General features: G+C 37.0%; 1 protein-coding gene across 1 annotated transcript in view; it reads left to right on the top strand.

Annotated features, from left to right (window-relative positions):
• The window catches only part of LOC110573124 (arylamine N-acetyltransferase 1), a 40,127-nt gene extending 25,714 nt beyond the window's left edge, over positions 1-14,413 (top strand). Inside the window, exon 2 of the mRNA XM_021681553.1 lies at positions 13,266-14,413. Within this exon, the coding sequence (XP_021537228.1) occupies positions 13,272-14,144 (873 nt within the window). The 5' untranslated portion in view covers positions 13,266-13,271 and the 3' untranslated portion in view covers positions 14,145-14,413. The remainder of the gene's footprint in view (positions 1-13,265) is intronic.
• The last annotated feature ends 615 nt before the right edge of the window (positions 14,414-15,028 follow it).

Raw genomic sequence — 15,028 nt, 5'->3', positions numbered from 1 at the left:
ATCACCCAGCCACCCCATCCCTTCTACCCCCCTCCACTCTAGCAACCCTCAGTTTGTTTCCTGAGATTAAGAGGCTCTCATGGTTTGTCTCCCTCTCTGGTTTTGTCTTGTTTCATTTTTCACTCTCTTTCCCTATGATCCTCTGTCCTGTTTCTCAAATTCCTCATATCAGTGAGATCATATGATACTTGTCTTTCTCTGGTTGATGTATTTCACTTAACATAATACCCTCTGGTTCCATCCACGTTGTTGCAAATGGCAAGATCTCATTTTTTGATGGCTGCATAATGTTCCATTGTATATATATACCACCTCTTCTTTATCCATTCATCTGTTGATGGGCATCTTGGCTCTTTCCATAGTTTGGCTATTGTGGGCATTGCTGCTATAAACATTGGGGTGCAGGTGCCCTTTTGGATCACTACATTTGGATCTCTGGGGTAAATACCCAGTAGTGCAATTGGTGGGTCATAGGGTAGCTCTATTTTCAACTTTTTGAGGAACCTCCATACTGTTTTCCAGAGTGGCTGCACCAGCTTGCATTCCCACCAACAGTGTAGGAGGGTTCCCCTTTCTCCACATCCCTGCCAACATCTGTCGTTTCCTGACTTGTTAATTTTAGCCATTCTGACTGGTGTGAGGTGGTATCTCATTGAGGTTTGGATTTGGATTTCCCTGATGCCAAGCGATGTTGAGCACTTTTTCATGTGTCTGTTGGCCATTTGGATGTCTCCTTTGGAAAAATGTCTGTTCATGTCTTCTGCCCATTTCTGATTGGATTCTTTGTTCTTTGGGTGTTGAGTTTGATAAGTTCTTTATAGATTTTGGATACTAGCCCTTTATCTGATATGTCATTTGCAAATAGCTTCTCCCATTCTGTCAGCTGTCTTTTGGTTTTGTTGACTGTTTCTTTTGCTGTGTAAAAGCTTTTTATCTTAATGAAGTCCCAATAGTTCATTTTTGCCCTTGCTTCCCTTGCCTTTGGCGATGTTTCTAGGAAGAAGTTGCTGTGGCTGAGGTCGAAGAGGTTGCTGCCTGTGTTCTCCTTTAGGATTTTGATGGACTCCTGTCTCACATTGAGGTCTTTCAACCATTTGGGGTCTATTTTTGTGTGTGGTGTAAGGAAATGGTCCAGTTTCATTCTTCTGCATGTGACTATCCAATTTTCCCAAAACCATTTGTTGAAGGGACTGTCTTTTTCTACTGGATATTCTTTCCTGCTTTGTCGAAGATTAGTTGACCTTAGAGTTGAGGGTCCATTTCTGGGCTTCCTATTCTGTTCCTTTGATTTACGTGTCTGTTTTTGTGCCAGTACCATACTGTCTTCATTACAGCTTTGTAATAGAGCTTGAAGTCCGGAATCGTGATGCTGCCAGCTTTGCTTTTCTTTTTCAACATTCCTCTGGCTATTTGGGGTCATTTCTGGTTCCATACAAATTTTAGGATTATTTGTTCCACTTCTTTGAAAAAAGTTGGTGGTATTTTGATATGGATTGCATTAAATGTGTAGATTGCTCTAGGTAGCAATGACATCTTCACAATATTGGTTCTTCCAATCCATGAGCATGGAACGTTTTTCCATTTCTTTGTGTCTTCCTCAATTTCTTTCATGAGTATTTTATAGTTTTCTGAGTACCGATTCTTTGCCTCTTTGGTTAGATTTATTCCTAGGTATCTTATGGTTTTGGGTGCAATTGTAAATGGGATCAACTCATTAATTTCTCTTTCGTCTGTCTTGTTGTTGTTGTTGTTGTATAGAAATGCATCTGATTTCTGTGCATTGATTTTATATCCTGCCACTTTACTGAATACAGGAGTATGAGTTCTAGCAGTTTTGGGGTGGAGTCTTTGGGGTTTTCCACATAAAGTATCATGTCATCTGCAAAGAGTGAGAGTTTGAGTCCTTCTTTGCCAATTCAGATGACTATTATTTCTTTTTGTTGTCTGATTGCTGTGGCTAGGACTTCTAATACTATGTTGAATAGCAAGGGTGATGTGGACATCCCTGCCGTGTTCCTGACCTTAGGGGGAAAGCTCTCAGTTTTTCTCCATTGAGAATGATATTCGCTGTGGGTTTTTCATAGATGACTTTTATGATATTGAGGTATGTACCCTCTATGCCTATACTCTGAAGAGTTTTGCTCAAGAAAGGATGCTGTACTTTGCCAAATGCTTTTTCTGCATCTATTGAGAGTATCATATGGTTCTTGTTCTTTCTTTTATTAATGTATTGTATCACATTGATTGATTTGTGGATGTTGAACCAACCTTGCAGCCCAGGACTACAACCCACTTGGTTGTGGTGAATAATCTTTTTAATGTACTGTTGGATCCTATTGGCTAGTATTTTGGTGAGAATTTTTGCATCCATGTTCATCAGGGTTATTGGTCTGTGATTCTCCTTTTTGATGGGGTCCTTGGTTTTGGGATCATGGTAATGGTGGCCTCATAAAACGAGTTTGGAAGTTTTCCTTCCATTTCTATTTTTTTGGAACAGTTTCAGAAGAATATGTATTAGTTCTTCTTTAAATGTTTGGTAGAATTCTCCCGGGAAGCCATCTGGCCCTTGGCTCTTGTTTGTTGGGAGATTTTTGATGACTGCTTCAATTTCCTTACTGGTTATGTGTCTGTTCAGGTTTTCTTTCTTTTTTTTTTTAAAGATTTTATTTATGTGCGAGAGAGAGAATGAGAGACAGAGAGCATGAGAGGGAGGAAAGTCAGAGGGAGAAGCAAACTCCCCGCTGATCAGGGAACCCGATGTGGGACTCAATCCCGGGACTCCAGGATCATGACCTGAGCCGAAGGCAGTCACTTAACCAACTGAGCCACCCAGGTGCCCCTGTTCAGGTTTTCTATTTCTTCCTGGTTCAGTTTTGGTAGTTTATACATCTCTAGGAATGCATCCATTTCTTCCAGATTGTGTAATTTGCTGGCATATAGTCGCTCATAATGTGTTCTAATTGTTTGTATTTCTTTGGCATTGGTTGTGATCTCTCCTCTCATTTGTGATTTTATTTGGGTCGTTTCTCTTTTCTCTTTGATAAGTCTGGCCAGGCATTTCTCAATCTTATTAATTCTTTCAAAGAGCCAGCTCCTAGTTTTGTTGATCTGTTCTACTGTTCTTTTGTTTTCTATTTCATTGACTTCTGCTCTGATCTCTATTATTTCTCTTCTCCTGCTGGGTTTAGGCTTTATTTGCTGTTCTTTCTCCAGTTCCTTTAGGTGTAGGGTTAGGTTGTGTATTTGAGACCTTTCTTGTTTCTTGAGGAAGACTTGTATTGCTATATACTTTCCTCTTGGGACTGCCTTTGCTGCTTCCCAAAGATTTTGAACAGTTGTGTTTTCATTTTCATTTGTTTCCATGATTTTTTAAATTCTTTAATTTCCTGGTTGACCCATTCATTCTTTAGTAGGATGCTCTTTAGCCTCCATGTATTTGAGTTCTTTCCGACTTTCCTCTTGTGATTGAGTTCTAGTTTCAAAGCATTGTGGTCCGAATATATGCAGAAAATGATCCCAATCTTTTGGTACTGGTTTAGACCTGATTTGCGACCCAGGATGTGATCTATTCTTGAGAATGTTCCATGGGCACTAGAAAAGAATGTATATTCTGTTGCTTTGGGATGGAATGTTCTGAATATATCTGTGAAGTCCATCTGGTCCAATGTGTCATTTAAAGCCTTTATTTCCTTGTTGATCTTTTGCTTAGATGATCTGTCCATTTCAGCAAGGGGGGTGTTAAAGTCCCATACTATTATTGTATTATTGTTGATGTGTTTCTTTTATTTTGTTATTAACTGGCTTATATAATTAGCTGCTCCCATGTTAGGGGCATAGATACTTAAAATAGTTAGATCTTCTTGTCAGATAGCCCGCTTAAATATGATAATGTCCTTCCTCATCTCTTATTATAGTCTTTGGTTTAAAATCTATTTTGTCGGGGCCCCTGGGTGGCTCAGTCATTAGGCATCTACCTTCAGCTCAGGTCATGATTCTAGGGTCCTGGGATTGAGTCCTGCATCAGGCTCCCTGCTCGGTGGGAAGCCTGCTTCTCCCTTTCCCACCTCCCCCACCCCCGCTTGTGTTCCCTCTCTCGCTGTGTTTCTTATGTCAAATAAATAAATAAAATCTTAAAAAAAAATCTAATTTGTCTGATATAAGGATTGCCACCCCAGCTTTCTTTTGATGTCCATTAGCATGGCAAATGTTTTTCCACCCCCTCACTTTAAATCTGGAGGTGTCTCTGGGTCTAAAATGACTCTCTTGCAGACCGCATATTGATGGGTCTTATTTTTTATCCAGTGTCCTTTAATTGGAGTTTTTAACCCATTTACATTCAGGATAACTATTGACAGATACGAATTTAGTGCCATTGTATTGCCTGGATGGTGACTGTTACTGTATATTGTCTCAGTTCCTTTCTGGTCTATGTTACTTTTAAGCTCTCTTTTTGCTTAGAGGACCCCTTTCAATATTTCTAGGGCTGGTTTGGTGTTCACAAATTCTTTTAGTTTTTGTTTGTCCTGGAAGTTTTTTGTCTCTCCTTCTATTTTCAATGACAACCGAGGTGGATATACTATTCTTGGCTGCATATTTTTCTCATTTAGTGCCCTGAATATATCATGCCAGTCCTTTCTGGCCTGCCAGGTCTCTGTGGATAGGTCTGCTGCCAGTATAATGTGTCTACCATTGTAGGTTACAGACCTCTTGTCCTGAGCTGCTTTCAGGATTTTCTTTTTGTCTCTGAGACTATTAAGTTTTACCATTAGATGTTGAGGTGTTGACCTATTTTTATTGATTTTGAGGGGGGTTCTCTGTGCCTCCTGGGTTTTGTTGCCTTTTTCCTTCCTCAAATTAGGGAAGTTCTCTGCTCCAATATACCTTCTGCCCCTCTCTCTCTTTCTTCTTCTTCTGGGATCCCAATTATTCTAATATTGTTTCATCTTATGGTATCACTTATCTCTCGAATTCTCCCCTTGTGATCCAGTAGTTGTTTACCTCTCTTTTTCTCAGCTTCTTTATTCTCCATCATTTGGTCTTCTATATAACTAATTCTCTATTCTGCCTCATTTATCTTAGCAGTTAGAGCCTCCACTTTTGATTGCATTTCATTAATAGCCTTTTTGATTTCGACTTGGTTAGATTTTAGTTCTTTTATTTCTCTAGAAAGGGATTCTCTAGTATCTTCTATGCTTTTTTTCAAGCCCAGCTAGTATCTTTATAATCATCATTGTGAACTCTAGTTCTGACATCTTACTAATGTCCGTGTTGATTAGGTCCCTGGCAGTTGGTACTGCTTTTTGTTCTTGGTTTTTTTTTTTTTTTTGAGGTGATTTTTTCCATTTTGTCATTTTGTCCAGAGAAGAATAGATGAATGAGAAAAAATGCTAAAAGGGTAACAACAACCCCAGAAAAATATACACTTCCAGCAAGTGGTCACTTTTCTGTTCATTGAATTGCTGCTATTCTTTTCTTCTATCCCCTGTTGAGTTTGTAAGTGTTCAGAATGGTTTGATAACTATCTAGTTGAATTCCTGGGACCAGACGAAATTTATGTCTCCTACTCCTCCACCATCTTGCTCTTGTTATTGTTATTTTTTTCTCTTCTTTGCTGGACAAAAAGACGTGACCAAGCAAACCTTCCCAAAAGAAAGAACAGGTGGTAGTACTCACTTCCAGGAATTTAATCAATACAGATATAGGTAAGATGTCTGAACTAGATTTAGAACCAGGATTATAAAAATACTAGCTGGGCTTGAAGGATGTATAGAAGACACTAGAGAATACATTACTGTAGAGATAAAAGAACTAAAATCCAGTCAGGCTGAAATTAAAAATGCTAGTACCAAGATGCAGTCACACGTGGAGGACATAAAAACAATGATGAATGAAACAGAAGAGCAAATCAGTGATATAGAAGATGAAATTATGGAAAACAAGGAAGCTGAAAAGAAGAGGGAAAGAAAACTATTAGGGACCTCAGCGATTCCATTTGACAAATTAATATCCATATTATAGGTAGACTTAGGGACCTCAGCGATTCCATATGACAAATTAATATCCATATATAGGAATCCCAGAAGATAAAGAGTGGGGAAAGAGGAGCAGAATATTTATTTGAGTGAATTATAGAAGAAAACTCCCACAATCTGAGGAAGGAAACAGACATTTAAGTCTAAGGGGCACAGAGAACTCCCCTCAAAAGCAACAAAAATAGGTCAACACCACAACATATAACTTGCACATTGCAAATATAAAGAGAAAATCCTGAAAACAGCTTTGGAGAATAGGCCTTTAAGCTACAAAGGTAGAAACATAAGGCTGGCAGCAGACCTGTACACAGAGACCTGGCAAGACCAGAAAGGACTGCCATGATAAATTCAATGTGCTAAGTGGGATAAATGTGTAGCCAAGAATACTTTATCCAGCAAGGCTGTCATTCAGATTAGAAAAAGACGGTTTCCAAGACAAGCAAACACTAAAGGCATTCATGGCCACTAAACCAGCCTTACAAGAAATATTAAAGGGGACCCTATGAGTGATGAGAAGCCAAATGTAACAAAGGCGAGAAAGGAGCAGAGACAATCTACAGGAACAGTGACTTTACAAGTAATACAATGGCAGTAAATTCATATTGTTCAATAATTGCTCTGAATGTAAATGGACTAAATGCTCCAAAAATAAAAATAAATAAATAAAAAAGATACAGGGTATCAGGTGGATTTTAAAAAAAGGAACCATTGATATGTTACTTCCAAAAGATTCATTTTAGACCCAAATACACCTCCAGATTGAAAGTGAAGGGGTGGAGAACCATATATCCTGCTAATTTACATCAAAATAAAGCTGGAGTAGCCATCCTTATATCAGACAAACTAGATTTTAAACAAAGACTGTAGTAATAGATGAATAGGATGCTACATCATAATAAAAGGGTATATCCAACAAGAAGATCTAACAACTGTTAGTGTTTATTCCCCTAATGGGAACAGCCAAATATACAAATAAACTAATAACAAATTAAAGAAGCTCATTGAAAATAATACAATAATAGTAGGGACTTTAACATCCCACTCAGAGCAATGAACAGATCATCTAAACAGATCAACAAGGAAACAAGGGCTTTGAATGATACAGTAGGCCAGATGGAGTTAACAGATATATTCAGAACATTTGAACCTCAAACAGCTGAATATACATTCTTCTCAAGCACACAGGAACATTCTCCAGAATAGATTACATACTGGGTCACAAATCCGATTTCACCACATAAAAAAAGACTGAGATCATACCATGCATATTTTCAGATCACAAGCTATGAAACTTGAAGTCAACCAGAAAAAAATATTTAGAAGGACCACAAGTACATGGAGGTTAAAGAACATCCTACTAACGAATGAATGGGTCGACCAGGCAATTAAAGAAGATTTTTAAAAAATACATGGAAGTAAATGAAAATGAAAACACAACAATTCAGAAACTTTGGGATGCAGCAAAGGTGGTCCTAAGAGGGAAGTATATAGCAATACAGGCCTTTCTTAAGAAACAAGAAAGTCTCAAATACACAACCTCACTTTACACTTAAAGGAGCTGGAAAAAGAATATCGAATAAAGTCTAAATCCAGGAGGAGAAGACAGTAATAAAGATTAGAGCAGAAATCACAAATACAGAAATTAAAAAAACAAAAAACAGTAACCCAGATCAACGAAAGTAGGATCTGGTACTTTGAACGAATTAAAAAGATTGATAACCCCCAGCCAGACTTATCAAAAGAAAAGAGAAAGGATCCAAATAAATAAAATCTGAATGAAAAAGGAGAGATCATAACCAACACTGAAGAAATACAAAGATTATAAGAACATATTATGAGCATTATATGCCAACAATTGGGCAATCTGGAAGAAATGCAGGCATTCCTTGAAACACATAAACTACCAAAACTGAAACAGGAAGAAATAGAAATTTTGAAGAGACCCATAGCCAGCATAGAAATTGAATCAGTAATCAAAAATCTCGCAACAAACAACATGCCAGGGCTGGATGGCTTCCCAATGGAATTCTACCAAACATTTAAAGAATTAACACCTATTCTTCTGAAAGTGTTCCAAAAGAAGGAAATGGAAGGAAAACTTCCAAACTCGTTCTATGAGACCAGCATTACCTTGATCCCAAAACCAGAGAAAGACCCCACCAAAAAGGAGAATTACAGACCAATATCTTTGATGAACATGGATGCCAAAATTCTCACCAAGATACTAGCTAATAGGATCCACCAGTACATTAAAAGGATTATTTACCACGACCAACTGGGATTTAATCCTGTCCTTCCAGCGTGGTTCAACATTTGCAAATCAATCAGTATGATGCACCACACTCATAAAACAAAGGACAAGAACCATATGATCTCCTCAGTAGATGCAGAAAAAGCATTTTACAAAATACAGCATCTTTTCTTGACAAAAATTCTCTGTACTGTAGGAATAGAGGGAAGATAACTCAACATCATAAAAGCCATATATGAAAAACCCATAGCTAATATCATCCTCCATCAGGAAAAATAGAAATTTTTCCTGAGGTCAGGAACATGACAGGGATGTCCACTTTCACCACTGTCGTTCAACATAGTACTGGAAGTTCTAGCCTCAGCAATCAAACAACAAAAAGAAATAAAAGTCATCCAAATCCGCAAAGAGGAATTCAAACTTTCACTCTTCACAGATGACATGATACTCTATGTTGGAAACCCAAAAGATTTCACCCCAAAATTGCTAGAACTGATACAGAAATTCAGCAAAGTTGCAGGATATAAAATCAATGCACAGAAGTCTGTTGCATTTCTATACACTAACAATGAAGCAGTAGAAAGAAATCAAGAAATCCATTCCATTACAATTGCATCAAAAACCATAAGATACCTAGGAAAAAACTTAACCAAAGAGGTAAAATATCTGTACTCTGAAAACTACAGAACACTTATGAAAGAAACGGAGGAAGACACAAAGAAATGGAAAAACATTCCATGCTCATGGATTAGAGGAACAAATATTGTTAAAGTGTCTATTAGACCCAAATACACCTCCAGATTGAAAGTGAAGGGGTGGAGAACTATATATCCTGCTAATTTACGTCAAAAGAAAGCTGGAGTAGCCATCCTTATATCAGACGAACTAGATTTTAAACCAAAGACTGTAGTAATAGATGAACAGGATGCTACATCATAATAAAGGGGTATATCCAACAAGAAGATCTAACAACTGTTAGTGTTTATTCCCCTAATAGGAACAGCCAAATATATAAATAAAGGCAATCTACTCATTTAAAGCAATCCTTATCAAAATATCACCAGCATTTTCAGAGCTGGAACAAACAACCCTAAAATTTGTATGGAACCAGGAAAGACCCTGAATAGCTAAAGGAATGTTGAAAAAGAAAACCAGAGGTGCCTGGGTGGCTTAGTTGGTTAAGCATCTGCCTTTGGCTCAGGTTATGTTCTCAGGGTCCTGGGATCAAGCCCACATCAAGCTCCCTGTTCAGCGAGGAGCCTGCTTCTCCCTCTCCCTCTGCTGCTCCCCCTGCTCATACTCTCTTTCTGTCAAATAAATAAGCAAAATCTTGAAAGAAAGAGAGAGAGAAAGAAAGAAAAAGGAAGGAAGGAAGGAAGGTAGGAAGGAAGGAAGGAAGAAAGAAAATGAAAACCAAAGCCAGTGGCATCACAATTCTGGACTTCAAGCTGTATTACAAAGCTGTAACCATCAAGACAGTATGGCACAAATACAGTCACATAGATCAATGGGACAGAATAGAGAATCCAGAAATGGACCCTCAACTCTCTGGGCAACTAATCTTCAACAAAGCAGGAAAGAATAGCCAATGGAGGGGGAACCAGTCTCTTCAACAAATGCTGTTGGGAAAACGACAGCCACATGTAGAAGAATGAAACTGAACCATTTTCTTACACCATACACAAAAATAAATTCAAAATGGATAAAATACCTAAATGTGAGACAGTAAACCATCAAAATCCTAGTGGAGAACACAAGCATCAACCTCTTCGACTTCATTGCCAGTACCTTCTTGCTAGATACATCTTCAAAGGCAAGAGAAACAAAAGCAAAAATGAACTATCGGGACTTCGTCAGAATACAAAGCTTTTGCATAGCAAAGGAAACAGTCAACAAAACTAAAAGGCAACCTGCAGAATGGGAGAAATATTCGTTAATGACATATCAGATAAAGGGCTAGTATCCAAAATCCATAAAGAATTTATAGCTTGCTCAACACCAAAAAAAAATAATAATAATAATGTAGTCAAGAAATGGACAGAAGACATGAATAGACATTTCTCCACAGAAGACATGCAAAGGGCCAACAGACACATGAAAAGATGCTCAATGTCACTCCGTATCAAGGAAATACAAATCAATGAGATACCACCTCACATCAGTCAGAATAGCTAAAATTAACAAGTCAGGAAACAACAGATATCAACAAAGATGTGGAGGAAGGGGAACCCTCCTACACTGTTGTTTGGAATGCAAACTGGTGCAGCCACTCTGGAAAACAGTATGGAGGTTCTTTGAAAAGTTAGAAATAGACCTACCCTATGACCCAGCAATTGCACCACTAAGTATTTATCCAAAAGATACAAACATAGTGATTCAGAGAGACACGTGCATTTCAATGTTTATAGCAGCAATATCCATAATAGCCAAATATGGAAAGAGCCCAGATGTTTATGGATGATGAATTGATAAAGATGTGATTATATATATATATATATATATATATATATATATATATACACATCGGTTATATAATGTATATGTATATATACATTGGTTATATAATGTATATACATTATAACCGGTTTTATTGGTTTATCCAATTTATTATCTATGTCATCCAACTCCCACTATATATATATATATCATTATATATATGATATCAAAAAGAAGGAAATCTTGCCACTTACAATGACGTGGATATAACCAGATGATATGCTAAGCGAAATAAGTCAGTCAGAGAAAGACAAATACCATATGATTTTACTCATAGGAATTTAAGAAACAAAACAGATGAACATAGGGGAAGGGAAGGAAAAACAAAGTAAGATAAAAACAGAGAGGGAGGCAAACCATGAGAATCTTAGCTATAGGAAAGAAACCGAGGGTTGCTGGAGGGGAGGTGATGGGGTGGGATATTTGGGTAATGGGCATTAAGGTGGACACTTAATGTCATGAGCACTGGGTGTTATATGCAAGTAATGAATCACTAAATTCTACCCCTGAAACTAATAACACACTATATGTTAACTTAATTGAAAAGGGAAGACTGTTGACTAAATTTTTTTTAAAGGTCAAGCATGTCTAAACCATATTTCTTTTGTTCCATATCACCTGTCCTCCTTACTTATTCAACAGTGCTTCTGGATATAGAATAAGAGAGGGTTTTGGATGGCCTGGCTCAATTACAATTGTTTCTCCGTGTCTGAGTGGTAGTTTTAGAGCTTGTGTACATGTTGGTAAAGGATATCAATGCAAATAAGATGAGAAGAGATGAAATAAACTTAATGGATTTAGAGAAAATAATGTTGCAGAAGTTAAAAATAGAGAAAGTTAAAATCCTAGCAAAATGAGAAGAGCTGATCAAGAAAGAAAAATAGAATACAAAAGAAATGAGAATAAGGACAATAGAAACACATAGCTTATCACCACTAGCCTAGGGGACAGGGCTTTTGTATCCTGTCACCTCAAGCCATGTCATATTAACAAAGGTAATGCACTACAGTTACAGTTAGCGTCTACATGGGATTAGGACTTTTCACCAGCAAGGGACAGAAACCTTTTCTACATGGAATTTAGCAAAATAAGGATTTTTTTTTTTTTTTTTGCTGGCTCACTTTAACAGAAAGTCAAGATATAATTTAAGATGTGATTCAGGTCTTTTCTCATCTTCTTTTCTCCTGCTTTTAATTCTTCAACCCCATAAATTTTTGTTGATATTATTTTTCAGCAAGTTCTCCCAGTAGCTTTGAGAAAATACCCTGCCAATTCTTAGCCTTGCAGCAGAACATATCTGCTTAGGTTTCTGAAATATTCCTTCAATAGAGTCTCAGTGACTTGACTTGGATAACATACCATTCACAAGCAAAGTACTGGTCCTAGAACCTACATATTTTTAATTGGTCCACATGGATCACATGTCTATTTATTTAGCTGAATAAATACAGCTTATTCTTCATTTAATAGCGAGAAATATCAAATTGATTATGGTACACTTTGCCTAATCTGGAACCTTCCCCCACTGATTTTTAGGCCTATGTTAATTGTCTGATCTCATCTCAGTTCACATTCCCTCCCACTCACTCTGCTTCAATCGCCCTGGCCTCCTACATGTTCTTTGAGCATTCTAAGCAGGTTCTACTTTGAGACTTTTTTTGCTTTGTTTCTTCCGCCTGAATGGTATTCCCCACACATGTGGACATGGCTCATTCTTTCATATCCTTAAGGTCACAAGGGTGATTTCTTTGATCACTTTATTCAAAATTAGTTTTCTCAGTACATAACATGTGTTCTTTCTTTGCTTTAGTTTTCCACAGGGCACTTATCAGAATCTAAGAAATTGAATATTTTATTGGCTTATCCAATTTATTATCTATGTCATCCAACTCCCACTAAAATGTAAGATTTCTGAGGGCAAGCAAGCAGCAGATCAGTAGCAAATACATAGTAGGTATTCAGAAAATACATTGAATATATTGAATGAATTAATAAATCAATGCACAAATGAATACAATCTTTGAGTGGGAAACTTTGACCAGATAATTTTATCTAAAGGGGAAATTGTGTGGATCAGGTACCATGAAATCGATAGACTCTTTTATATAATTCTATTTGTATTAGGAACTATTTTTAAACCCTATTTTGATACCAATTTGAACCTTGTTTTGTTCGTCATGAAGAAAACCACATGTAAACTGTTTTTATAATTTCACTCCTCACTTTTGATGGATTTCCAATTTCTCATGCTTAAAACATGAAAGAAGTGATAATAGTTTTCCTACAGGGTTACTAAGTCTACTGAGTTTATATGTACAAAAGTAATTTATACAATAAAAGCACTAAAAAAAAGACTTATGATTATGGATATTTATAACCACTGATTGCATTTACATTTTTAAAATATGTTAGTTATAATTAGGCTAATCAAAGAAATCCAGTGCAAAAGTAATGTATTTATTTCTGTTTTGTTGTACTTCCCTTAGGGGATCATGGACATTGAAGCATATTTTGAAAGAATTGGTTATAGGAACTCTAGGAAGAAAGTGGACTTGGAAACATTAACTGACATTCTTCAGCACCAAATTCGAACCATTCCCTTTGAGAACCTTAACATCCATTGTGGGGAAGCCATGGAATTGGGCTTGGAGCCCATTTTTGATCAAGTTGTGAGGAAGAACCGTGGTGGGTGGTGTCTCCAGGTCAATCATCTTCTGTACTGGGCTCTGACCACAATCGGTTTTGAGACCACAATGTTAGGAGGGTATGTTTACAGTACTCCAGCCAGCAAATATAGCAATGCTATGATTCACCTTCTCCTGAAGGTGACTACTGATAGCAGGAATTACATAGTAGATGCTGGGTTTGGACGCTCTTACCAGATGTGGCAGCCTCTGGAGTTAATTTCTGGGAAGGATCAGCCTCAGGTGCCTTGCATCTTCCACTTGACAGAAGACAAAGGAATCTGGTACTTGGACCAAATCAGAAGAGACCAGTACATTCCAAACCAAGAGTTTCTTAATTCTGATCTCCTAGAAAAGAACAAATACCGAAAAATATACTCCTTTACTCTTGAACCTCGAACAATTGAAGATTTTGAGTCTGTGAATACATACCTTCAGATGTCTCCAACATCTGTGTTTACAAGCAAGTCATTCTGTTCCTTGCAGACCTCTGAAGGGGTTCACTGTTTAGTGGGCTGCACCCTTACCTATAGGAAATTCAATTTTAAGGATAATATGGATTTGATAGAGTTTAAAATACTGAATGAGGAAGAAGTAGAAAAAAAGCTGAAAAATATATTTAATATTTCCTTGGAGAGAAAACTTGTGCCCAAACATGGTGATCAGTTTTTTACCATTTAGTATAAGGAGCAAAAATGGTCCTCAGTATTACTTCATGTACTGAAACTTTTTATTATAAAAATTTTTAAACATATATTAGAGACAATAAAAAAGTAAATGTCTGTATCACCCAATTTATCAGTTATTAGCTACCATATTTCCCCAATACTCACATTATAATGAGGAAAATTTTACCCTTAAAAATGTCAGCATTTAACATATTAAGCTGTAGTCATCAAGACAGTATGGTCAGACACATAAATCAATGGAACAGAATAGAGAACCCAGAAATGGATCCACAACTATATAGTCAACTAATCTTCAATAGAGCAGGAAAGAACATCCAATGGAAAAAAACCAGTCTCTTCAACAAATGGTGTTGGGAAAACTGGACAGCCACATGCACAAAATGAAACTGGACCACTTTCTTAGACCATACACAAAAAATAAATTCAAAAGACCTAAATGTGAGACAGGAAACCATCAAAATCCTAGAGAAGAACACAGACAGAAACCTCTTTGACCTCAGCTGCAGCAAGTTCTTACTAGACACGTCACCAGAGGCAAGGGAAACAAAAGCAAAAATAAACAATTGGGACTTCATCAAAATAAAAAGCTTCTGCACAGTGAAGGAGACAATAAAACTAAAAGGCAGCCCATGGAATGGGAGAAGATATTTGCAAACAACATATCAGATAAGGGTTAATATCAAAATCTATAAAGAATTTATCAAACTCAACACCCCCAAAAACAAATAATCCAGTTAAGAAATATGTGGAAGACATGAATAGACACTTCTCCAAAGAAGACATACAAATGGTTAACAGACACATGAAAAAATGCTCAACATCATTCATCATCAGGGAAATAAAAATCAAAACTACAGTGAGTTATCACCTCACTTA

This window comes from Neomonachus schauinslandi, chromosome 2, assembly GCF_002201575.2.
Source record: "Neomonachus schauinslandi chromosome 2, ASM220157v2, whole genome shotgun sequence".
Taxonomy (NCBI): Eukaryota; Metazoa; Chordata; class Mammalia; order Carnivora; family Phocidae; genus Neomonachus; species Neomonachus schauinslandi.
Note: the sequence above shows the minus strand (reverse complement) of the source record. Positions and strands in the feature narration are given on the sequence as shown.